Source organism: Podarcis tiliguerta (genome assembly GCF_965153285.1).
Source record: "Podarcis tiliguerta genome assembly, chromosome: 10".
Lineage (NCBI taxonomy): Eukaryota > Metazoa > Chordata > Lepidosauria > Squamata > Lacertidae > Podarcis > Podarcis tiliguerta.
The window spans coordinates 55,175,585-55,202,245 of record NC_139543.1 but is presented as its reverse complement, the minus strand read 5'-3'; the positions used below and the strand labels follow the sequence as shown (position 1 = coordinate 55,202,245).

The following is a 26,661-nucleotide window of genomic DNA, read 5'->3' as shown; positions in this document are numbered from 1 at the left end:
CTCCCTTCCAAAAAGAAAAAGTATTTTAATCCAATCCTGTGGGTCTGTTGATCTAGAATCATACGAGGAGATGAGCCTGTAGCTGCTTCAACATTTGCTACTCCTTAAGGAGTTAAAATTCACAATTTTAAAAGCTCAGTTAATCTCCTTAGTGTTTCCTGTGCTCCTGTAAGTCAGTTAACAGGGCAGGCGCGCAGTTTATGCAGGGAAGGAGGGAGAGAGATATTCTTTTAGCCAGCCCCAGGGTCTCTTGACTTATTGCTTTCTCTTCCTGAAGCAAATGCTAATGCAATAGTCATAGAAAACCTCATTGCCAAAGCACCAGGAACATCAATAGTGACCTTAGCAGGGGTGTCAGGAAATTCAGCAGGCCCTCAGGAAAATCAAGGAAGGATTGATTCAAAATGGGTCTTTTATGAAAATGAAGGCATTTTCCAGAGAGTAAAATGCAAGAAGTCAATAAACAGCCCTGCTCACCTTGTATATCTTTGGTGCATGGGGGGATAAGAATTGTTTGGGAAGGGAGAGAAAGATATGTGCTTCCAAAACCTTGTCCATTTTGGCCTCTAGGAAACGCCCTTACCGCCAAGGAACCGTAGACAGCCATTTGTAGATGAAAAGCCAACTGTAGCAAGGTATGCAAGGTCTTTTATTCACACAGACTTAAAATGGTGAACAGCACCCTTAGCTGCTTTTGTAACAGGCGCTAATTCATTTGCTGCTAGGTCACCTTCCGACGCAGATGTTCAGTTCACATACAGATGTAGAACAACTTAATAGAAAGCAATTTGATTACAACTTAATGCAAACCAATTTGATTAGACACTTAATATAAACCAGTTAGACTACAAAAACAACTGAAAAAGCACTATTTCCAAATGCTAGGCAAAATAAACATGCTTCTTCTACATGTCTCCAAGACCAAGCAAGAAAACAGTTGTAAAATGCAGTGCAGTGGAACAGCCAGATACCACACCTCCATGCTCAAGGGAGAGAACTGCACAGGTGTGGATTGGGGTGAAGTGAGGGACATAAGAAAAGCTCTTCTGTTCTATCTCTGATGCTGGAAGAATTCATGGAAACTGGAGGAAATGATGTATGGCAGGCTAACGGGCTGAAATGAGTACCATCTCCTCCCATGAATGCTTAGCCTACTCAGGAGCCTTTAGTAAGGGACTTCATAAAAAGCTTTTTGAAAACCTAAGTACATAATGTTGACTGGGTCACCACTATGCAGGTGCTTGCAGACACTCTCCAAGAGCTCTAAGTTTAGTGAAACAGGAGTTATCCTTACAGAAGCCATGTTGGTTTTCTTTCAGCAAGACCTGAAGGCTTGGCCATTCTAGATGATCCTTGTGGTCCCTTCTATGATTCTATCTTTAATGCTTTCCACCAGCTTCCCCAAAACAAATGTTACACTAGCCAGCTTGGATCTCTTCTGAATCGCTTCTTAAGAAACTGGTGTTGCACTGGTCTTTTTCCAGTCCTTGGGTATGGGGGCTGGTTTTAGGGGCAAGTTACACATTTTTGTTACAAGATCAACAATTTAACATCTCTTTAAGAATGCTCAGTTGTACCTGGATATTTGCCACTTTTTAATTTGCCAGCAATGCCTAGAACTTGGTCACTTGTCACTAATGCAGGCGATGACCATTTTGCATGGGGGTTCCATTCCTGGCCCCCGCGCACATCAGCAGAGTGCGCATAAGCCTCTTGCTTCCCCATTCTGCCTTCTTCCAGGTCCAAAAGGACCCGCCCATCAACAGTTGCGCATCAATTGGACACACTCAAAATGGTTGCAGCTCCTGTATTTCCCTGTTTCCACCCTGAGAAAGTTGGCTCAAGCACAAAAATCTGCCCTACATAAACAAAGAACGAAAGAAGCACATATATTTTATCATAGATTATTCCTAACTTTTTACCTAATTAAATATGAATATTTTTGAAAGGGCGAAGAATGATTATTCTTGAAATATCTCTTTGCTTCGTATGAACGGAAAAGAAATTATATATCCTCTGGCAAGGACTATGACCCACAAGCAGGAAACAAAAGAACTTATGGGAACTGGTTTAATTAGACTTTGCTGGATATTGGGAAATGAAAATTGTAATTCCTTCCTTCTTACGAGAAAGGATACATCAGAAGGATACCAAGGGAAAGCTAAAGAGCAGGAGCACTGCTAATTTCCTGAAACAAATAAGCTGATAATACTGGAGAGCTGCTCTTGCATTCTAGGCAACCTTCTCTCCAGCGAAACGGCACATGGCCCTATTCCAAGAGTACCGTAAGCAAAAGCAAGACCTGGAAGAGCCACAAGGCGATAAACCTATATTCATTCTACATTATGAATATAGAAGTATTCGGCAAACAAAACTGAGCTGCCTGCCTTGGTAGTTTATCAGCACTGCACACACATTCCAACAATGCAATTACCCAAATCACAAGAGCTGACAACAAATTAGTCTCACTTAAAAATTCAATGGTAACAAAATAATCAATCCCTTAGACATATTCTGTAATTATATTCAATGTAACCTGTCTTCCGACTCAGTATGACACGAGGAACCGTCTCCCTCCGGTGCTCTGCAGTTTGTGCAAACCTGAGGAAGGGGATGGCATCTGGTTGCTGTTGGGGACCCAGACACAAGACCAGCTGCCCCAGCAACCAGATGCATATAACCCTGTTGCGTGAATTTTACTGGAGGTACACAGCATATACACTCTATGCAGGCTTGGGGCAATAAACACTTTATAGGACACACATTGGATATACTGCAGGTGCAACTTGGTCCTGGTCTAGCAAGGGTGAAAAATTTGCAAAGTCTGTGGGTAGATAATGAAAGATTTAATGGGGGTGGGGGTGTAGAGCTGTTCTAAATAATTTTGATGCTGGGTGCATCTTTAGGTGAATGTAGGGGTACGTATTTCCAGCTTGAGCCCTGCCTTTTCTGTGCAGCTAGTGGTTCATTACTAGAGCTGAACCAAGGCCACTGTACCCACTAAACTGACATAAAATGTGAGGCTATCCTGAGTAGCTGGCATACTCCAACTACTGGTGGGATATGGTCCAACCGTATGACACCAACAGCGCATCTCTCCGTATATGCACACACACACATCCCTGGCCTAGAAAGCAATTGCAAACCTGGGAGTGTAAGAAAATGTATTCTATTTCTTTCTCTGAATGGCTATTACACCTAATGATGGCTGTACTACTTTTGGAAAACTAGTTGTTCAGAAACAAAACACATGCTCCAAACGTAACATTATATAATCTCTCTTAACCAAGTCGCTCATTCTATGGGCCTCTGTACACTGGCTGGAAAACTGGATATAAGCTTCATCGGATCTGCTGCTTTGATTTTGTGGGGCAGAGGAAGGGAGGTTATACCTCTGCAAGGTTGACAGAATGAGACACATTGGTTAAGAGAGATGAAGCAATGTTTCATTTGGGGCTTTTGCTTTGTTTTTGATCTCTCAGTGGTTCAAAAGTGTTGTAATCATCATTTAGCGTAGAGAAAGAAATAAAATCCATTTTCTTACCTTTTCCAGGTTGACAAGTGCTGTCTGGGTATTTTGTTTTAATGGCAAAAAGCAGTCCAGAGAACAAGTAGGTCCTTTGTTCTCGGAGCAGCAGCGTGCAATATTTCTGACTGCTAGCTGGTATTACTTCACCTATTCTGTGTCTCTAGAGTGTTACAAAGCATTCACGATTAAATTCTCACACAGCTCATCTTTCTCCCCAGGTTCATTACCAACACACGACTCTCAGCTTGTTTGTGGAAAAGTGGATAACCAACCCTAAATCGTCAGCTCTGTACCAATATCCCCCCCCCTAAATTATATATATTAAAAGCAGAACACTTGATGACTTTTTGCTTCATGTACTGATTTGAGTCGTGATGGACAAGTTCAAAGTGACCCATGACCAAAGCCATAGGAAATCTGATTAGGATAGAAGAGGCAAGAGGAGTAAGGAAAAGAGGTGGAAGTAATCAGGAGCAGATGGAGACACAATGAATCCAAGGTTTCCCAATATACAAGAGAAGCAAACCTTAAGTTCATTCATGTCACAATACTCGCCCTCACCTCTTCTCCCTGCCCTGCTCCCCTTTCCCAAAGCCCTCTATATCTCCCCTCTTTCCATTCTGCTACAAAGAGATCCCAGGTACAAGAGCCACCTGATATTTTGCCAGTTCATCCATTACACAGGTAAATTGTGGTGGGGGTAAGGAGTGGAAGGGGTGTTCATGAATCAGAGCAGGTTGTAATGGGGAAAGGGCCGGACTCTCAAAAAAGTGCTCAGACTCAGCACTTTAAATCACAGGCTTGTTCCTAGAAAGCATGGGGCAAAAGGTAACTGCGGATGAGCCTGGGTTGTATGCGTGGAACTTGGGATCACATTCACTCGCCTCAAACAAATGTTTTCTTACAGGTGCAGCTCCAGTATGCACACTAGCTCTCCTGCTCACAAAACCTGCCTCATCTGTACGAAGCCAAAACTCCATTGCTTTGTTTGTGCTGATCCACTTCTTCCATTAAAATAAATGGGATAGACAGCCCACACTAGAACATACCGAACGCCCAGACCTCTTGATCTTCTAGGTAAAGGTAAAGGTAAAGGTAAAGGTACCCCTGACCATTAGGTCCAGTCGCGGACAACTCTGTGGTTGTGCGCTCAACTCGTTCTATAGGCCGAAGGAGCCAGCGTTTGTCCGCAGACAGCTTCCGGGTCATGTGGCCAGCATGACTAAGCCGCTTCTGGTGAACCAGAGCAGTGCACGGATCCTCTACTCACCAGAAATTTCTCTTTTAAAACTGCTACCAACTCAATGGTTCACAATAGTCTAAAGACCTTCCCCAAGGTTGTGGGGGCACAAAGGGAGACAAGAGTGCTTGATTCCTCCTCTCCCTCCCACTAAACCTTGATTCACACACAGGTGGAACAGGATTTTCAACTACAGCATCAGAGAGTTGTTACATTCAAACCTTTAAATTAGCCCGTATCACTTCTTATTTCATGTTCCCTTCAACCTAAGGTTTCAGGGCAGGTTATAGCAATTAAAGAACAATATTAAAAACAGTTCAAAACAACATAAAATAACAGAAATAAGGTGGCTCCTAAAAATATACATCTCTCATGTCAAAAGCCACGGTAAAGAGATACATCTTCAGCATTTGCCAGACGCACCACTGTGGGGAAGGAGTTCCACAACTTAGGAGGTGCTGCCGTGAATCCTCTCTCCCGGGTGATACACCCAACACCAAGTTTCTGAGGGTGGTGGAACAACCAAAACTGAGATTATTCCTTGGTAAATAACATCTGACCAGGCCCAGATGGGTATGTAGAAACAGAAACAGAATACTTATCTTTAGCATATTCAGGAACACTGCCTCCTCCGTTCTTTCAGGACAGAATTGTTTCTACATAATCAGTACACAAACAAATAAGTAGAGAAACATTTGTTTACCTTGAATGCTACTATGCAGTGCAGACCCAGCAGCAGCATCACCGCTGCCATCAGAAGTGTGGCAAAATTCCTCATGTCCCAGATTGATTCAACCAAAGGGATACTCCCAACCTGCCAGTCATAGCACAGAGTAATGGGAGCCAGTAGAAGCCAGGCATTGAAGGCCAGGAGGTAGGAATAAGTAAGAAACCTACAAAACAAAATGTGAAGTTCAGTTACTAGCATGCTGCTCGTAGGGGGAAAGGCAGGATTGTCACCAGTAGGTGGTAAGGACACTGATGCAAATCAGAGCCAAGTTTAATTTGTGAGACGAAAGAACAGTGAAAGAACATTCACAACTCTGCATTAATTTCCACACTCATATCCGTTCGGCAGTACCATATCACATTAGATGAGCAGAGATGGGCAATATCTTTACTAGGACTAATCAAAATGCCACAGAATAGTGAGTAAAGCTTTTTGAGTTTTCCAGAACACTTCATCATGTCGACTGTTACACAACCCTGCTTTGTGAAGCATCTAGGCCTAAGAGTTCAGGAGAACTGAAAAGTTTCCCTGCTATTATTTGGCATCCTGGTTGGTCCTAATAAAGGTGTTATCCAAATGTGATTTTTGAAGGTACCATTACAGATGCCTTTGCTTCTTATGTACATTCCCAATGGCATGCACTGGAGAAACCCAGGCAGATGGGCAGGGTGGAAGAAGAAGAAGAAGAAGAAGAAGAAGAAGAAGAAGAAGAAGAAGAAGATCCCATGCAGCAGTGGCAGCAGCAGGCCCTCTATAAACTCAGTGAGATACAATGGGCTATTCTAATGAGCCGGTTGGGCCAAGCCAACTGATCAAGGCAAAACCACAGATTCACAATACAAGCTCAGATATGTAAGCTCGGCTCCCAAAAGGTAGTACAGTCAGGTAAGACAAGTATGGACAGACAAGAAGGTAGTGGGAGTTGGCAGGGCTGTAGAAAAGGCTTGCAGGATCCTGTACCTAAGTAGGAATAGGCAGGTGCAGAGCAGGAGCAGAATCCATGCTGCTTTTTTCTTAACACAGCCCATTAACAGAAAGGAGAAGGACAAGAAAAGCAGAGAAAAAGCATAGTGCAGCAAGGCAAGGAGCCAGTAAAGTTAATTGGACCTAAGAAGACTTAGGGTGTTGCACAAGGCTGCCGTGTCCCAGGAAAGCTCCCAGAAGACCCACAGACTGAAAATTCACTTGTGCAATAAAAGCCGACATAGTGCAGCAGTTACAGCAGCTTTTGCCATCCCAGTGCCTTCCAGATGTTTTGGACTACAACACCCATGAGCTGCAGTCAACACTGTGCGGGGGGTTGTAGTTCACAACATCTGAAAGGTATCAGGTTGGCAAAGCTGGGTTACAATATTGGGCTAGGAGTTGAAATCCCTGCTCAGCCATGGAGCCAGTGACCATTTCCCAGCCTAGCGGATCTCCTAGGTTTGTTGTGCAGCTAAAATGTGTGTGAGTGTGCGCACATGCGCACGGGCATCTGCACAATTTTGTACACCACTTTGAGCTCCTTGAAGGAACGGCAGGATATAAATATATATAAGTAATTTAGTGTCTGATAACCTTGTGAGGTATAAGAAAGGTTGGTCATATAATGGAAAAACACCTTTTTGTTTCTGAGGCAGTGATCTGATGAAAACTGCTTTTCTGCAATCTGGTAGCATTTAGAAGCCAAGACAACTGAGAACCCAATATCAGACTGTTAATCTCAGCATCACACCCAGCTGATGTGGAAAACAACAACATAATGAGAGATTCCCTTGAGGAGCAGAGCTTCCAACATAACCCAGGCAACATGTAAGCAGCCCACAAGGATGCGGACAGCTTAGCTGCTGACCCTGCAACTGTTCTTGTGAACTATTATGAGCAGGCAAAGGAAACAGAAGTCCCCTCCCCATACCATGTGAGAACATTTACAAAGACGAATGATAAGACCTATTTGTACAGCACTTTCAGCAGAACTGATACGTAACAACAAACGACAGAAACACCAACCAAGTGGCTTGAAAATTGCTCTGTTCTGTCTTGGCACCACTTATGAACCTTCCAAACATTCTGCCAGCACAGCCACATATTGTTTTCCAAATCCTAAAACACTCGTCACATGCTGTGCATAGTTGGCTGGTTCACATCTCCGCTTATCACAACAGAAAATCTCTTGGCTGTTTTGCTCGTTGTCAAATGCTGAAAGCTCTCATTAAATTTGCACGGTTTAGGAAGCATTCGCCAAACATGGCGGTGGGACTAAAGAGAGCACTTATTGATTCGCCGCAAGCCTCTTTTGAAAATGCAAGGATTCCATCTGTGACAGTTTTTAAAGCGTAACAATTTGGATCGCCTTCCCGTTTTAATAGCCTTGAATAATAGCTTGCCGTTTGTGTATACCACAAAGCTAAGAGTGGCTGTGACAGCGGGCAGTAAGTGTGAGGCCAAAGAATAAAAGGCAGCATTTATTTTTAAGTAATCAACAACGTCATATAGTACCTTTCATCAGTAGCTCTCAAAATGCTTTGCAAAAAGTATAAAGGACCTGCAAACACTAAAATAGCTAATGCTATTAATCAGCTTTCACAAAAGCAGTAAGATACACTTGTTATTTCTATGAAGTAGTACATTGCCATTTATCATCCCCAAAACCTGCTGTAGGAGGTTAAGCTAGCGATTTGTCAAAGGTCATGCACTGGAACACACTTTACAACTGGTCAGATTATTTGTCCGTCTAGCCCAGTACAATGTACTCCAGGGGTGCAGAACCAGATATTGGTGGACTACAACTCCCACAATCCCTTTCCATTGGCCATGCTGACCAAGACTGCTGGAAGCTAAAGTCCAACATCAGAAGGGCCACTGGTCTCCTCTCACTGGCAGCAGCCCTCAGGGTTCTCAGGCAGAGGCAGATAACTTTCCCATCATCTGCTACCTCATTCTTTCAGCTGGAGATGACATGGATTAAGCCTCAGACCAGGGGTCGTGGTGCCTGGTGCCCATTTGGACTGGTAGGGCAGAAAACAAGGAGGCTAAGGATTTGGGGAGTTAGATCCACTGACATGCAGAGCCAACTAATTCTAGTTTTGTCCCCGACTTCTTCCCTGGTGAGTTTTACTAAGGCAATGCTGAAACTAAGATTTCCAGGCGCCACAAAATTAATCCAGATTAGCTACTTCCTTGCCTCTTTTCAGCCAGCACAGCAATGCCAAGAAATATTGGGTAGTTAGAAAACAGCATTCCTTCTCTTCCAGCCTGAACTTTTAAGTTTCACTAAGAACACTCTCCTAAATTTACTATCTACATGGGAAGTCAAGAAATAAGAGCACAAAGGCATTCTTGCTGGCTGCCTCTCAACTGTGGAATTTGCTCCCTCTTACCAGACTTGCCAAACCCTGAAATTGTGCTTCTCATAGTGATATTTTTATTCAGGTTACCTTTGGGTGACCAAAGAAAGAGTAAGATGATGATAATTAAACTCTAATTAATTACAATAGCATAATGTTACCCCTCTTGAGCTCTTGGCATAGGGAAGGCTATAAATCAAATGAAACTAATGAGCCCCCTGTTAATCTCATCAGATTTTAAAAAAGGAAAGTGAAGCTGTTTCGCCTCATGTATATACAGATTTTCATGACAGTATATAATTACTTATAATGCAATTTGCTCAAAAGTAAGTTCCCTTGGGTTCAATGGGGTGCTTGGTCCAGAGCTGCAAGAATTCAGCATTAAAAAGAAAAGAACCCTAAAACTAAAAGGAGAACTTGAAAGATGAACTTTCCAGTTACAGGCTTTTGCCATTCTCCATGTTAAAGCAAGGCCTGAGTTTATTCCCAAAGTTTGCATGATTTTATAAAAAAGAACCTCGGCAGCAACTGTTACTGTGGCATACTGGATGCTTGAATGCATTTAATCTAATGCTTTAAAACTAATTATAAATACTGCTTGTGCAACCAGATCTCTCTCAAGAACATAAAACAACCACCCTTCCAAAACACAGCTCTGAGGAAAGTGACAGCTTGAACATAAACACCGGGGACTTGCTTGCTTCCCTAGCTGCAATCTAGGTTGTTTATTATTTTACCCCAATCTATAGTTTATGCAGCTCTGGAGAATGTTCCCTAATCATTTGAGTTAATTTGTCTACTAATTTTCAGTATGCATTGCATTTCTTCCAATTAACATTTGCTCTTTGAATAACTGAGACGAACAGTGCAGATTAAGTCAGATGGCCAAAGAGCGTTTGCATTTTTAAAAAATTATTTTGCAGACTTCATGTAAAAGAAATATTTTTTTATTGCTAATATGTGGAGAAACTGCTTGTTTTTCTTTCTGGTGCCAAGGCATCTGGACTTCTAGCCCTAGATTCAAACAACGAAAAGCATCAAAGTTGAAGCAAAGTTAACTCTTTACAGCCTGGCAAGAAAGCAGAGGATCTTACTTTAGAGTCCATTTATCACATGGCACAGTTGAGAAACTGAATCACACTCACATTACTGCCTCGTCCTATGCAATTTCCCCCCCAACTAATTTCACTGTATTTAATGAGGCTCTCATTATACAGGAGACTCTCATTATACAGGAGGCAGCAACGAAAACCATCCCAATGAAAAGGAAATGCAAGAAAGCAAAGCGGCTGTCCAATGAAGCCTTACAAATAGCGGGGGAGAGAAGGCAAGCAAAATGTGAGGGAGATAGAGAAAGATACAGGAAATTGAATGCAGAATTCCAAAAAATTGCAAGGAGAGACAAGAAGGCCTTCCTAAATGAGCAATGCAAAGAAATAGAGGAAAACAACAGAATGGGAAGAACCAGAGATCTGTTCAAGAAAATTGGAGATATGAAAGGAACATTTCATTCAAAGATTACCATAATAAAGGACAAAAGTGGTAAGGACCTAACAGAAGTAGAAGACATCAAGAAGAGGTGGCAAGAATACACAGAGGAATTATACCAAAAAGATATGGATGTCTCGTACACCCCAGGTAGTGTGGTTGCTGACCTTGAGCCAGACATCCTGGAGAGTGAAGTCAAATGGGCCTTAGAAAGCATTGCAAATAACAAGGCCAGTGGAAGTGATGGTATTCCAGCTGAACTATTTAAATTTTTAAAAGATGATGCTGTTAAGGTGCTACACTCAATATGCCAGCAAGTTTGGAAAACTCAGCAGTGGCCAGAGGATTGGAGAAGGTCAGTCTACATCCCAATCCCAAAGAAGGGCAGTGCTAAAGAATGCTCCAACTACCGCACAATTGCACTCATTTCACACACTAGCAAGGTTATGCTTAAAATTCTTCAAGGAAGGCTCAAGCAGTATGTGGACCGAGAACTCCCAGAAGTGCAAGCTGGATTTAGAAGAGGCAGAGGAACCAGAGACCAAATTGCAAACATGCGCTGGATTATGGAGAAAGCTAGAGAGTTCCAGAAAGACATCTACTTCTGCTTCATTGACTATGCAAAAGCCTTTGATTGTGCCGACCACAGCAAACTATGGCAAGTTCTTAAAGAAATGGGAGTGCCTGATCACCTCATCTGTCTCCTGAGAAATCTCTATGTGGGACAAGAAGCTACAGTTAGAACTGGATATGGAACAACTGATTGGTTCAAAATTGGGAAAGGAGTACGACAAGGCTGTATTTTGTCTCCCTGCTTATTTAACTTATATGCAGAATTCATCATGCGAAAGGCTGGGCTGGATGAATCCCTAGCCGGAATTAAGATTGCTGGAAGAAATATCAACAACCTCAGATATGCAGATGACACAACCTTGATGGCAGAAAGTGAGGAGGAATTTAAAAACCTTTTATTGAGGGTGAAAGAGGAGAGCGCAAAATATGGTCTGAAGCTCAACATAAAAAAAAAGAAGATCATGGCCACTGGTCCCATCACCTCCTGGCAAATAGAAGGGGAGGAAATGGAGGCAGTGAGAGATTTTACTTTCTTGGGCTCCATGATCACTGCAGATGGTGACAGCAGCCACGAAATTAAGAGACGCCTGCTTCTTGGGAGGAAAGCAATGACAAACCTAGACAGCATTTTAAAAAGTAGAGACATCACCTTGCCAACAAAGGTCCGTATAGTAAAAGCTATGGTTTTCCCAGTAGTGATGTATGGAAGTGAGAGCTGGACCATAAAGAAGGCTGATCGCCGAAGAATTGACGCTTTTGAATTATGGTGCTGGAGGAGACTCTTGAGAGTCCCATGGACTGCAAGAAGATCAAACGCATCCATTCTTAAGGAAATCAGCTCTGAGTGCTCACTGGAAGGACAGATCGTGAAGCTGAGGCTCCAATACTTTGGCCACCTCATGAGAAGAGAAGACTCCCTGGAAAAGATCCTGATGTTGGGAAAGATGGAGGGCACAAGGAGAAGGGGACGACAGAGGACGAGATGGTTGGACAGTGTTCTCGAAGCTACAAACATGAATCTGACCAAACTGCGGGTGGCAGTGGAAGACAGGAGTGCCTGGCGTGCTCTGGTCCATGGGGTCACGAAGAGTCGGACACGACTGAACGACTAAACAACAACAACAAATGAGGCTCTAAATAGTTTAACCTGTTTAGAATTCCAGCCTTGAAGTCAATGGGACCTGCATAGGATTTTGCATAGGATTGTAAAGTGTGGTAAAGGTAAAGGACCCATGGATGGTTAAGTCCACTCAAAGGCTACTATGGGGTAAGGCTCTCAGCTCGCTTTTCAGGCCAAGGGAGCTGGTGTTTGTCCACAGACAGCATTCCGAGTCATGTGACCAGCATGACTATACCATGTAGAGTCATGTATAGTGTGGTGTAGTGGTTAAGAGCAGTAGTCTCGTAATCTGGGGAACCGGGTTCGCGTCTCCGCTTCTCCACATGCAGCTGCTGGGTGACCTTGGGCTAGTCACACTTCTCTGAAGTCTCTCAGCCCCACTCACCTCACAGAGTGTTTGTTGTGGGGGAGGAAGGGAAAGGAGAATGTTAGCTGCTTTGAGACTCCTTCGGGTAGTGATAAAGCAGGATATCAAATCCAAACTCTTCCACTTCTTCTTCTTCTTCTTCTTCTTCTTCTTCTTCTTCTTCTACCACTACTGGTGCACAGAGGACCGTGCCAAGTGGCAGAGTGCACGGAAATGCCGTTTACCTTCCCACCACAGCAGGAAATATTTATCTACTCGCTGTGGTATGCTTTCTGCTAGGTTGGCAGAAGCTGGGACAGAGCAACAGGAGCTCACCCCATTGCGCGGACTCGAACTGCCGACCTTCCAATCGGCAAGCCCAAGAGGCTCAGTGGTTTAAACCACAGTGCCACTCACATCCCTACTAGGATTGTACTCTTAGTCAAGAAGCAAACAACGTGAGTAGTCCCAAGACCATGAACTCTTAATTGGCTGCAGCAGATGTATAGGTATTTTTAAGATATACTACCCCATATAACAGTGGCTTCCCTTGGTGGGCCAAGCTCAGCCTGTGTGCCAGAGGTTGCCCACCCCTGAAACAGAATGAGCAGGGAGGCCCTCAGATGCAGGACAGTTGACTCACTCCAATCTGACACCATACATATGACTATTTAAAAGAGCTGAAACTCTTTTAATACCACCAGAGGCTAAAATTGCCTGGGACCAAGTATCATGGCTGTAGCAATTCTATACCTGGAATACGCTGGACAGACCAGTGCCCTTTATCCTATCCAAACTCAGCATTCACTTCTTCCCTCTACATGGGACCCAACTGATAATCTAATACTGTATATTATATATGTACCTTTACTATATGTCTGCATCTGCCTGTCCCTCTCTGTCCATTTTCTTTCCCCTCTGGTTGCCAGCGTCTCTCTTCTGCATTGTTTATGTGGCATTGCTGATACAACCAATCTTAAAACAAACAAACCCACACATACATACACAACCCTCTCTTGGGTTGCAACCTACCAACAGAACTTGGCCCTATAGCAGGTCCTCAGCCTGAGGGAAGTTGGGTGGGAATTCAGTCTGTGCCACCAACAACTATCCCCTGTGGCTGAAGGAGGAGCTACAGAGAAACCAACTGGACCAGCAATGAAGCCTCTTAACAGGAAGACAAGAGAACAGATCATATTGTTCTGCTTGACCTCTATTAAAAGCTTCTGGGTCAGGCTGTCTCACTGGTGTGGGATAGGATCCCACTACATTGGTACCTCGGGTTAAGTACTTAATTCGTTCCGGAGGTCTGTTCTTAACCTGAAACTGTTCTTAACCCGAAGCACCACTTTAACTAATGGAGCCTCCTGCTGCCGTCGCGCCACCGATGCACGATTTCTGTTCTCCTCCTGAAGCAAAGTTCTTAACCCGAGGTACTATTTCTTGGTTAGCGGGGTCTGTAACCTGAAGCGTATGTAACCTGAAGCACCTGTAACCCGAGGTACTACTGTACTACAATGGTATACAACCACTTTCTGCAGGCCCTTCCATACACAGAACAACCTGGTAGAAGTATGATGTCCACCAGTTTTATATGGGGTGTGGAGACAGACACACACACTCAAAAAAAAGCTGTTATCTTTTCAAAAATGATTCGGCTGACAAAGAGACAAGTATGCCGAGCTATATAGAAAGCGGGAAGGTTTTGCCGCATGGATGGGCTCCCTGATAGGAGCGCCTCAGAGTAAACAAACCAAATACGGCAGAGATAGGGAGCCCATAAATAACAGCACCTGGTTATAATTGCAGCCACATATGTTTTACAACATTATTATGAAGTGCCTTGTCAAGCGCATTTGATTTAGAGCTGTGAAAAAGATGGAAAGAGCCCCAAGCTAAAATAGCTTCAGCTGTAAATACCGAAGTGAAAAATTGTTACGCCTAATGAAGGGCATTAATAACATTTCCTCTCGGCATTTAGGAAGAGTTAAAATTCTGTTCGTTATCTGAGGAAGCCCACAAGGTTTTTAAAAGGAAAAGTTAATGGGCTACAAAACCTACCCCATGCTGTTCTTTTCCATTCCGCCCTCTTACATGACCCATGAGAACATTTGTATTTTCTTTTCCAGAGTCTCACAGTTCAATCTATAGCAGCCAGAGAGACAATGAGCTGCTTGTCTCTTCCGGTACCTTCCATGTTACAGCTTCTCCTCCTGGCTTTTTCTTCCCCTCGCACTGAAGTCTTAGGGATAAACCATGGATGTTGAGGCATTAGGCTTGCCAAGCCAGAAACCCAAGAGCCTTAAAGGCTTATATGGTGGTGATGCAGTTTCCCCTAATCAAGGGATTAGACAGAGTGATATTCAGGAATTAAGTACAACCCATGAAAAGCTTCCACAGAAAGCAAACCGAAAATGTGGCGCTTGCTTTCACTAGTCCTTCACTGGCTTCCCTACCCTTTTCAAAGAGACTGCCCAAATTTAAATGGGAGTTCATTGGGACTAGGAGTCTCCTTTGTGCTGCTGCTCTCTTGAGGAAGTACCCTGAGGGCATTTGAAATAATCAGTCAAAGCATTTAGCCAAGCTTTTAATGCTGTGGTGATTATCCTGGGAGAGCTCTTACTCCTAGTTCATGAGCAACTGGCAGCACCTAGCTAAACAACATGGCAAGGAATGTAGTCAAGAAATGAAACCCCAATTTTTTCTTACTTTCTTCCACCTACATAATTTCTATGTTCTATGTGTCATTTGACATAAGTGCTTCCTGTGTTCCAAATTTCTGACATTCTCTATAAAAATATACCGTATTTTTTGCTCTATAAGACTCACTTTTTCCTTCCTGAAAAGTAAGGGGAAATGTGTGTGCGTCTTATGGAGCGAATGCAGGCTGCGCAGCTATCCCAGAAGCCAGAACAGCAAGAGGGATTGCTGCTTTCGCTGTGTAGTGATCCCTCTTGCTGTTCTGGCTTCTGAGATTCAGAATATTTTTTTTCTTGTTTTCCTCCTCCAAAAACTACGTGCATCTTATGGCCTGGTGCGTCTTATAGAGCAAAAAATACGGTAAATGAAATATTTAGGTGTCGGAACCCAAATACCTCTTTAGAATCATTTATCTATATCAGGGTGAATTTCAAAAATTTGAGCACGGCCAATATTCATATTAATGCTAGGTTTGGACAAATCTGTCTATTTTGGTTTCTCTAAGTTTCTCACTTTTACAGCCTTAAAATTTGGTTTGCCCATTTCTGCATAGCCGTCTGAATTTTTTTAATGCAGCATAAAATGTAGTATTCATTTTTGTGCTAGCTTTCCCTAATACAGTGGTACCTCCGGTTGCGGACGGGATCCGTTCTGGAGCTCCGGTCGGATCCCGAAGTTTCCGCAACCAGAGGGTCCGCTTCCAGGTTTGCCGTGTTCGCATCCTGAAGGATACGCAACCGGAGGTGTGGGTATCCAGAGGTACCACTGTATGTACAATTTTGCTTGTAGAAGCAGTTTTGCAAGCAAATGTGCCATAACAGAATGCAGTTGTATATGTTACTTTCACTAAAATATGCATTTTTGCATGTACTCTGCACTAGAATACATATTGTTGCACACATTCCTTGGTTGGGCAACTCCATCGTAAAATCTGGGAAAGTGCACATTCACACGTGACTGTCAACAACCACCACATTTTGGACAATCACTGCAACATATCCACTGGAATTATTTTATGCATTTGAGTTAATCTAATCCCACCAATATTATGTGATTCCCAAGCATTATACAGTTAGTTTTATAACTGTAATTTTCAGGAAACAACAACAAAGATTAAGGCCTTGATTAGTTCACATTAAATGGAAAGACAGCATCAACCCAAACATATGTGGCTCCTGTTACCATACCTTGTTAGAAGATAAGGTGAGAATGAAGCTGGATTGTCCTGTTCTGAAAACGCTGGCATAGAACCTCCCATTATCCAGAAGCGAAAATACAAAAGTAGGATCACCTTCAGAAAAGAGGAGATATTTCGGTTATTACTACAAAAAGGCATACAATTCATTAGGACCAGGAAAGCAGAACCTATCTTAATATACCGGTACTTGAGACTCAGAAACATTTTCAGGTTAACTGAGATAAACTGTTCTAACTCAGCATAGGGGCGGACTTTGTTAATATGGTGCCTTGAGAAAGGACAAAATTTGGTGGCCCCCTTTTTCTTCTAATTTTCACAGTAATTCATTTTGATACAGTTGCTTTTTTATGGATCTTCTCAGTAGGTACCCAGTAGGTGGTTGTTTTGCACCCCTCAGCTTGGTGCCCTGTGCAGGAGAACTGTCCCCACCAACTTAAATCTGCCACTGCCCAGCATACAAATTCTTATGTTTGTTCCTATGGACCAACAAAGTAAGATACTTCTGTATTGGGCCTGCTCTCGAGACTGAGGAGCTACAATGGGATTCATCTGAAGAAATTAAAGTTAAGTAAGAATATAGTTCAAAGTAATACTTACATAGGTAAGTACCAAGGCAGCCCTTTTTAAAAAAGGACTTGTGATGTATAAGAACTTCTGTTTGTTGCTTATGGTCAGGTAACTGTAAAAAAAAAAAAAGAAAACATTTATGAAAGTGATTATCAGTAGACACCAATCTTTTAGAACTGGGGGGTGGGGGTGGGGGTGTTATTACAATTATAAACTGTCTTTCCACCAATGCATTGAAGGCATTCATGGTTTAAAACAAGGTTTCCAAATTAATAAACACAATATGCAAAGAGAGAAGGGACATGGATGGAAGAGGGAAAAATAAGCAGATAGACGGGGGGGGGGACTTTGCTGCCCCACCTCTCCAGCTGATACACAGCACATTCCACATATTTAGGCACAATCTCCACATTTAGGTAAGATCTATTGTTTTTGGGTGTGTAAATCACATGGGGTTCCTGGGATCCTAAGTTCTGAGGAAAACTGTACTCATGAAAGGAGTGCAAACTCCTTCCATGCTTGGAGGGAAGCTTAGGATCCAAGCCATTATTTCTCCGCTGCCTGCATTCCACTGATCCATAAATAAAAACATGTTCCTTTAGGTTGCAAAAAGTAAAGGTCTTTGGTCCCTGTTGTACAGTTTCTCAGGCAAAAAGGAACAAGGCGTCTCTATTGCACTAAGCATCTATTACACTCACCCTTCTAGTCTGGTTCAAGGAAAACTTTGGCTTAAAGGTTTCAGCCAAAAAAACAAATAAAAAAGTGCGCAGATTACAGTATTTCCCAGTTTAAAAGAAAAATGTCAAAAGCAGTCTTTTGATCTATGTCTTTACAGCAAACAGCAAGTAACCTTAACAACCCTTAAAATGTAAGGAAAAGCTCTGCACACCAACAAAGTAAGAGAGATAAAGCCCACATGAGATGGGTTTAAAATTTAAAGAGGAAAAGAAAAACATGGAGGGATCTGGGTGTGCTCCAGAAAACACACTGTCTAATCAAAGCAGTCTGATGAATGCCATGTCAAAAGAAGTAATAATAAAATGAGCCACATTCCACAGAGAAAAGCTAAATTGTCTCAGACATTTTATGTCTATTTATTAATAAATGTCAGCATTTGATCTTGGTATCCGAGCTAAATGCCAAGCTAGACTAAAAAGGAACTAATCTTACAAGGTCTTAAGTTTCCCAAACCTCCACTCATTTCAGACAGGCAGCAACTCCTCACTTTAAAAGGCAACTCCCAATTACTCTCCATATTTCACCTTGGCCTTGATGTGAAGTCGCTGGAGAGAACAAGCAGTTGATTTAATTAACCTGAGAGCAGGCCCTTAACACCTCCTGTTTGCCTGCTTATCTAAGAAAGCAGTAGAAGAGGTTTCTATAAACCCTCTTTGACTTTAACAGAATTTGGCAATAAAAAGAAAACTTACAATGCCAGTAAACCATTGGAAATGTCTCAATTCAGTCAGCAGCAGAACGCTGGCTCTATGTAGCCAGCCCCAATGAAGCATGCTAGTAACTCAAAACCACACTGTCAAACTACTCATGACCTCAGTAGCTACATATAAAAATCACACATCCTAACTGGAGTTTCTTAATTCATAATCACATTCAGGATACCACTGTGTCTTCTTCATCTTTGGCGATCACTCACAGCTGAGTAAGCATGGTCTTAGCAGTGTGTCTGTAGGTGACTGTGGAGGCCAGTTCTGGATCCGCATGTCCTTCCACAGTGGAGACATAGGTTTCTGGGCAGGAATGAATCATGGTAGGGGTTTGCCAAACATGCTTTCCTCTTAGCACATTTCTTCCTTTTGTCCTGAGTGTGAGTGTCTTCAAAGTCCATGGCACCTTTGGTAAAGGCTGTTCTCCAACTGGAGCGCTCACAAGCCAATGTTTCCCAGTTGTCAGTGTTTATACTACATTTTTTAAGATTTGCCTTGAGAGTGTCTTTAAACCTCTTTTGTTGACCACCAGCCTTACGCTTTCCATTTTTAAGTTCAGAATAGAATAGTTGCTTTGGAAGACGATAATCAGGCATCCCATCAACACGTCTAGTCCCAACGAAGTTGGTGTTGAAGAATCATTGCTTCAACACTGGTGATCTTTGCTTCTTCCAGTACACCAGCATTAGTTCACCTATCTTCCCAAGTGATATGTAAAATTTTGTGGAGACACCGTTGATGGAATATTTTGAGGAGTTGGAGATGGTGTTTGTAAGTGGTCCATCTTTCACAAGCGTACAGTAAGGTTGATAGTACAATAGCTTTGTAAACAAGCATGCTGGATTTCGGCATCAATGTCAGCCCAGGTAGGAAAAGTGATCAACATTTTCCAACCTTTCTGCTGGGATCTCCTCTCTCCCTCAGATTTTTTCGATGAGCTTGTTAAGTTGTTGTGTAAGTTCAATTCCGTCCACTTTGAATCCCATCAGGTCCACTGGCTTTGTTGTCTTTCATTTGGTTAATAGCTGTACACAACTCTCTCAATTTTGGAGATACTGCAAGCTCATCTCTAATTTGGTTTTGCAGAATTTGTGAGAGGACCTCGGCAGCTACGGGGGAGTTGCGGTTAAGGAGATGTTGGTAATGTTCTTTTTGGCACAATGCAACAGCTTCTTTATCTTTTAGAAGTGTGGTACCGTCTGTTGAGTATAGAGGGCATATACCACGATTTATTGGCCCACAGATGGTCTTTGTGGCTTTAAAGAAATTCTGTGCATCATGGATGTTGGCTAAGTGCTGGATCTCTTGAGCTTTTATTATCCACCAGGTGTTCTTTAGTTTTCTGGTTCTTTGAACCTCAGCCTTAGCGTTGGCATAGGTTTTTTTCTTAGTGGTGCACTTTCTATCTCTTTGCCAGATTTGTGTAAGGTGGCCATGTGTCCTAATGTACAGAGGAAGGCCTCTAATATAAAGGGATATCCTCTATTTGACAAGTGGCCCCAAGGTCATGCTGCTGCTCCACCCACCCCACAATCTTTGTCCTGATGTTGAAGCATAATTTCTGAAGGAGATATCTTTCTGTACACATGAAGGCTCTCTACCAAAGTTAAAACCCTAATTGCAGACAGACTGTACTCACAAAGCTCACTTTCTTGGAAGGTATTCCCCAACACAGCAACGATGGGAGAAGCTGCACAACAAGAGTCATTTACTAAGCATGCAGTTCGTTAAGTGTGCTGTGAACCGCCCAGGGGTCCTTTACCTTTTTACCTTTTATCTCAGGCCTTAGAACAGAAAGAAATGCACAAAAGAAGAAGAAGAAAAACAAGCCATACAACACTGGCAGGCATTATGGAACAGGCTCGCCATAAATACTAAGAACATGGCACCAGTCATCAGAGCAGTATTTTCTGTCTGCTGTACTTCATGCTTCGGTCTGTAGTAGAAGCTGACAGGCTGGAGGGCTCATAGCACCTCTGATTCCAGAACGTCTCAGTGCAAATGCCAAGATCAGTGCTGCAAAAATATTCAGCTGCTCAGCATAACTACCATATTTTTCACTCTATAACACACACCAGACCCTAACACGCACGTAGTTTTTAGAGGAGGAAAACAAGAAAAAAATATTCTAAACGAAACAGTGGATGTATGATTTTTGTGGTTCATGCTGTGGCCACAGACATGTGATCTGACGGTGAGTTTGGGGTAGCCCAATGCAAAAATCCTGAGGATCCATGTGGATCCATGCTAAAGTCGCCCTAAAGTCGCAGGGGCGCTGGGGGAGTGAACGGGAAGCAAGAGAAGGAGAACGATGCCTCTCACACAGACACACAGAGTATCAATCCTAAAGTTGCAGGAGAGCGCAGGGGCGCTGGGAGAGTGAACGGGAAGCAGGAGGAGGAGAACGATAGCTCAAGCACACACACTCACAGCCCCTACAGTGGCTAATCCAAAATCGGACAGCAAAAAACTGCAGGCAGGGACAGAGAGCCCGGGGTTGTTTTAAAGCAGCCAACCCCGCTCTGCTTCTCTCCCTCCTCCCCGGCTCCGCTTGCTGACAGGAGCCGCTTACACCCGCTTTGCAGTTTCAAAGCGAGCCATGGACTGCTCACAACTGCAGCAGATTCCCCTGCCATCTGTAGGCATTCGCTCCATAACACGCACAGACATTTCCCTTTACTTTCTAGGAGGAAAAAACTGCGTGTTATGGAGCGAAAATTATGGTACATGCTAAACATGTCCAAAATGCATCTTTCATGAAGGATCATTTAAACAAAACAAAACAAAGAACTAGATGGTGAAAAAAGCCAGCTCTACTCAAATGGCAGAGGTGAGGGAGGGGACCTATTTGTTGTACAGAGGTTTGTGTGTGTGTGTGTGTGTGTGTGTGTGTGCTTTTTTTTAAAAAAAAAAAACTTGCTTCCAAGCCAGCTTCTCCATAAGTCACTGTGTAATTACTTGGCTGCTTCCTTTCCTAAAATGCCTTTTAGGAATAAAACATAATCAGAACAACAATAAACAACACAGAACTGCTTAAAAAAGCAAATTCATACACACACACCCATATAGTTCAACGGGAGGCCAAGACAGAGATCTGGCAGCTGTGATTTCCTGAAAAGGAGAATTCATCACAAAAAGCCAATGACATCATCACTGCACTGAGACCTTTTTTTTATAACCGAAGACAGCAGGACAGGTGGCCCAATAAAACTCACAACCATGTGGGTTTACAGCAGTGTTAAAAGTTGCTGGTACAAGATGGGAGTTGTGTGGATCAAAACAAACCCCTTCTAAGGCCAGACAGATTGTCTTTGTTAAGGTGAAGAACTCAGATGCCTAATTCATTTAAGCAAAGAGCTACTTGAGGCCTGCTCCACACAGCCAGTCATTTGTCTGAAGAAGATGACAGCCTGGGGCATACCTTCTTCACAGAGCACTTCCATCTATAGAAACTCCTGCCAGTTAGGAAGAGAGCTCTGCTCAACATACCACCGCTTAGGGAGATTGTGTCATCAGCCAGAAGGAGCAGTCTTTTTTCCCACAGTAGAAAAGAGGCTCTGGAATGGAACTCAGCTTCCTGAGACAGTGAAACTCTTTTCACACGCCTTGTTAAATCAGATATTACTTTGCAAATCACAAAACCTTCGGACTCACGTAACATTGTCATTTTGAATGAATGAACATTTGAAACAGAGGCAGTTGTTGCAGGGAATATTACCATTGCTGACGGTGATCTGAAACAAACAGGACTTTAAAATATCAGGTGAAGGAAAACAATGTTCCTTAGACAGAACGACACCTTTCAGGACAGTTGCACCTATTTACTTAGAGGCACCCTGACATGGCCAAATATTATGAAAAACCTTGTAATCTGTGTGCGCTCAACAAGTCGACTGAAGTCCTTGCGATCCAAAAGGAACCTCTACAATCAACACACCAATATAAAAGGCAGAGCAAAGAGAACGTGTAAGAATTTTGGGCCATAGGCTTGTATTCACCTAACTTTTATTAAGAGTGGTCCCACTGAAATTAATAGACCTAAATTGGGTAAAGACCTCTGCAACACTCAAAGGAGCAATAGGAAGCTTCAATCAGTCCACCACACAATCAGTCCACCACTTCCCTACTAGACCAGCCTCCTAGTTAAACAGGGCAACTGTATGCCTGCAGAGCATCTATAAATATGTTGTTATGACTGAGAGCTCTTTAACAAATGAAATTAATATATTATTTTATTTTTGAAAACTGGTATCATTGCCTTGGTACCTGTGGCATCCTCCTCCAACCTGGGCTGCATTGATTCTTTGCTGAGGTTCAAAATGCTACAAAGCCCAATGGTTTAAGCCATATTTTAATGTTAAAAATTGGGCTATCGTGATATTTGAGGATTACTTGATTTTATGGCTTTTGCCTGAACAAGGTAATTTAACCACCTGAAGCTGCAGGAGAGGCAGGTCTGTTTAAATGTGTAGCAGCTCTTACTGGTCATATCAGCTGCTCAAAAGCTCTGGGTTCTGTCCCATCACTGCCAAAACTATCCGACGATGACCTTTTACAGGAACTGTAACTTGCTAAAGGCTTCCTCCTCCTTCAGCTCCCCACAAACTGTGCATTAAAGTCAGAGGATTCTCCACTGCTAACAGTTCGCATACACAAAAGGCAAGACAGCAAAAGGGCTACTTCGTGAAAGGTCAGAAAATACGCTGCAGTAAGAACAAATGGAATGAGATTATTTTCCCCCATCCCCTTTCATTCTATGACATGCTTCACAATGTATTTTCTATTCAAAGTGACCTACTGTTGTCCACCTAGATAAAACATAGATGAAAAGTGTAACAGAAACATACCCACAATGTGCCAATACTTGTATAGAAACAAGGAAGGGGAGAATTCCCTCATGCCAAGCATCCAATCAGCTGCCTGCTAGCTGACCAAACAAGGTTACAAGCTCTCAGCCATCCACTGACAGCTTCTCCCACTAGCTAAAAATCAGCTGCGGTCGTTGGTATATATGGCTGCCTATACATTTCTGACTTAAAACACAAGTAGGTTGTTCTTTTTGCTGGGCTGATGCTGGTTTGAAGGGGGTTAAGAAACACAGTATTTCATAAGAAAGCAACAGGATAGATACAGATTGTGGCAAACGTTGCATGTACACCTCTTCCCAAACCAGTGGTGGGAGTACATGGGATGCAGAATGAATGGGAGCATGCACACAGCCTCAGAATTCATGGATTCCCATCATATCCATTTCAACCCAAGATCCAGACTCCTAAGCTCCAGAAAAGAGGCAGTGCTTTATTTGTAAGCTGCTCTTGAGCTTAGGGCAATTTTTGATGTCATATAGGGCATCAGCTGATGTGCAGCGACTTCAATCCTGCTTTTTGCAGGGATCAGCAACACAACCGAGTTCCCCATAAGGAACTTGGTCATATAGCTGACGCAGCCACATTTCTACCTGCTCCACCCCTGAAGTTCCCCACCAGTAATAGATGCCTCCTTCAAAAAGTTTTTTCTCTCTTCATATTCTGCATCTTTTTATTCTGCATCTTTAGTTTTCGAATGCATAAAATTACAGATGCATTCAAGCTTCTTCTAAATGACAGCTTAAGGTATTTGGGTAGAAAAGCATCTGGGTTATGCTCAAGTGGCCATAATTTTAGAAAACAAGAATGCCATGTATGGTTACTTCTGGTTACTATAAACAATGCGTACAGGTTTTTCCAGTCCAAGGCCAATGATGTGGTTTGCATAGCAGGCTCTCTGGAACATGCAACTGAGCAGCTGCACTGAGGCTGGGATTTATGACATGTTTTTCCCTTGGACAGTTTCCACTTCAGCATCACAGCTCTCAACTGACCCATAACTTGAACTTTGCCACCTCTGCTTTGGAGGTAGAAAGATCCTGGAACACCAAGGATGAAAAGACAAATGGAGATCTTCCTGTATCATTTCATGAAGCCGCTGGTAAGAAACCACTCTTGCAGAGTTCTTCACATCCCTCCTGATGACTTCAGACACCAACTCCTATCCAGAAATTCCCTCAACTTCTGGTATGCTGCCCTCAAGGCCTGCTTGTGAACTTCCCATAGGGATCTGGCTGGCCACTGTGAAAACAGAATGCTGTGAACTAGATGACCCTTCAGCCTGACCCAGTAGGTCCCGGCTTATGTTCTTTGCCACTACACAACACCCAAAGCAGTACATGAGGAGACTTCTCGCTATTGCAGTGACCATGGAGGGTGCTACTATATGGAAGTGAACTCAGTGCTGCTCATGCATACAAGGTTTTTTGGCAGGTATTTGAGAAAGGCAGTCCTTTAGTACTTGGGGTAAATTTGATTGTCTACAAGTTTCTGCAAGCTCCCGAGCTCTTAGATTCACATTAAAGTAAACACCATGCTTGTTCCTTCTAATTATGGCTACTGGATATAATTCACGTGCTTGGCTACTAAAATGTAAAACTGTTAGTACAGAAGAATTATGAATCCTTCTAACTTTTTAAAATGCGTAATACAGAAAGAAAATATTTCCCATGAGGGATACATACACACACACACACACACACACACACACACAAATATATATATAGTAGAAGAGATCAACTCCCAGCTCAAGAAGGGCTTACAAATAAAGCTTTGTCACTTCTCTGGAGCAATAGGTGTCTGGCTCTTGGAAAGGAAGGGAGGTGATTGAAATCAATGAAGTCACGGTTGGCAATTACCGCACCTGGTTTTGTACAAGTAGGAGAAGCTGTGATTGCACGGCTGAGGGCTTATAACCCTGCTTGGCCTTGTTTGATCAGCTGGCAGACAGTCGATGGAATGCTTGGCGCGAGAGGAAATATTTTCCCCCCTCCTCTCCTGTTCTGTACAGACGCATTTCTGTGCAAGTATTGGCATATTATACATACGTTTCTCTTATGCTTTTCTTCTCTGTTTCATCCACGGGCACCCTGAGGGCACTTGCAAAAGAAATGAATTTGTCATAAAATAAAAAATGGGGAGGGAACCTCACTCCATTTGCTCCTACTAAAGCATGTTTCCTGGCCTTTCACTGAGAAGGCTTTCGGCTGGCTTGTCCTTGGAGGGAGAGTTTTTACTGCTTAGCCTCCTCCAATTGTGAAAATTCCTTCTGTCTCCAGCAGCAGAATCAATTTAAACATTTTCCACTATGTTGTGTCTTCAGCAGATGATAGGCTAGAAGGGAGTATTCCACTGAAGCTGTGGTATGAGATAGTAGTTTCTCCATTTCTGGTCTGTTTTCTTAAAACATTGTTTTAGTGGTTAGCTGCTTGTCTCTGGATTCATACCTGCTATTTCCTCCTTGGCTCTTTGTCCTCCAAAAGGGCTGGTGCAAAGCATGAGCTATTTCCTTAAGTATTGTTCAAATGAAGACCCTGCCTATTTTCCACAAGCAATTTCCTTTATCAAGCCAATATCTACTCTATATCAGTTAAATGGAGGCCAGTTCCAAAGCCATCAGGAAAACAGGCCCTTCCTGTGCAGAAAAGGGTCTAATCTGACATTCTGATCTGTCAAGCTCCCTTGCTCAAGTCAGATGAAATAAAGGAGGCTGTATTCATTCCACAGCAATGAACACACCCTAAATAGATCTGGTAACAAGTTTCCCTCCTTTTTTCTTATTTGGAAAAGCTCTGCTATTTTTATAAACAGTTTTCAGACTGATTTACTCCCTTTTAAAAAGACAGATGCAATTCCATTCACAATCTTGGAAGAGATAAAAATGATTCATTTGGGGGCAGGAGATTTTATTCCCCCCCCCCCCATGTTTTCTATTTTTGCAATAAATTATAAAGTCCAAAGAAAGCATCTCAAACTCCGACATACCAGCACTGCCAAGATGACTAGTTTATGGTTGTTTTGACATCTGACATGACAAGCCAGATAGTTCCTTCTCAACTGCACCTTTTCCATTTATTCATTCTCCTCGGCATCCTTTATGCTCTTAGGATTCATGTCTTAAATGTGGATTGATTTTATCACCATATTCTAACACTGGTGACACCTAATTTATATATTCCACAGAATTAGTAAGAATTGAGTCATAGGTGGCTAACCAGATGTTGGACTACAACTTCAATCATCCATGGTTATTGGCCATGCTGGTTGGATATTAAGAGTGGATATTGGCTTGATAAAGAAAATTGCTTGTGGAAAACAGCCCTTTTGAAGTTGTTCTCCAACATCTGGAGAGCCAGGCTAACTGCCCATTTATTATGTGTTCAAGAGCTGAGGTGGCAGAATATACTGTGTGACTTCAGGCTGTGTCATGGAACCTGTGGTGCCAGCTAGGATGGGACTAGATGACAAGATCTGTCAGAGGAGAAGTAGGATCCAGAGGCTGGAGATAGTGAGTGCTCAAGCAAGGAAAGG

General features: G+C 42.8%; 1 protein-coding gene across 1 annotated transcript in view; it reads right to left on the bottom strand.

Annotated features, from left to right (window-relative positions):
* TMTC1 (transmembrane O-mannosyltransferase targeting cadherins 1) overlaps positions 1–26,661 on the bottom strand; it is a 156,794-nt gene that overhangs the window by 78,525 nt on the left and 51,608 nt on the right. Inside the window, exons 6-8 of the mRNA XM_083401442.1 lie at positions 16,851–16,932; positions 16,243–16,346; positions 5,473–5,662 (exon numbers count right to left, since the gene is read on the bottom strand). Coding sequence (XP_083257568.1) covers positions 5,473–5,662; positions 16,243–16,346; positions 16,851–16,932 — 376 coding nt within the window. The remainder of the gene's footprint in view (positions 1–5,472; positions 5,663–16,242; positions 16,347–16,850; positions 16,933–26,661) is intronic.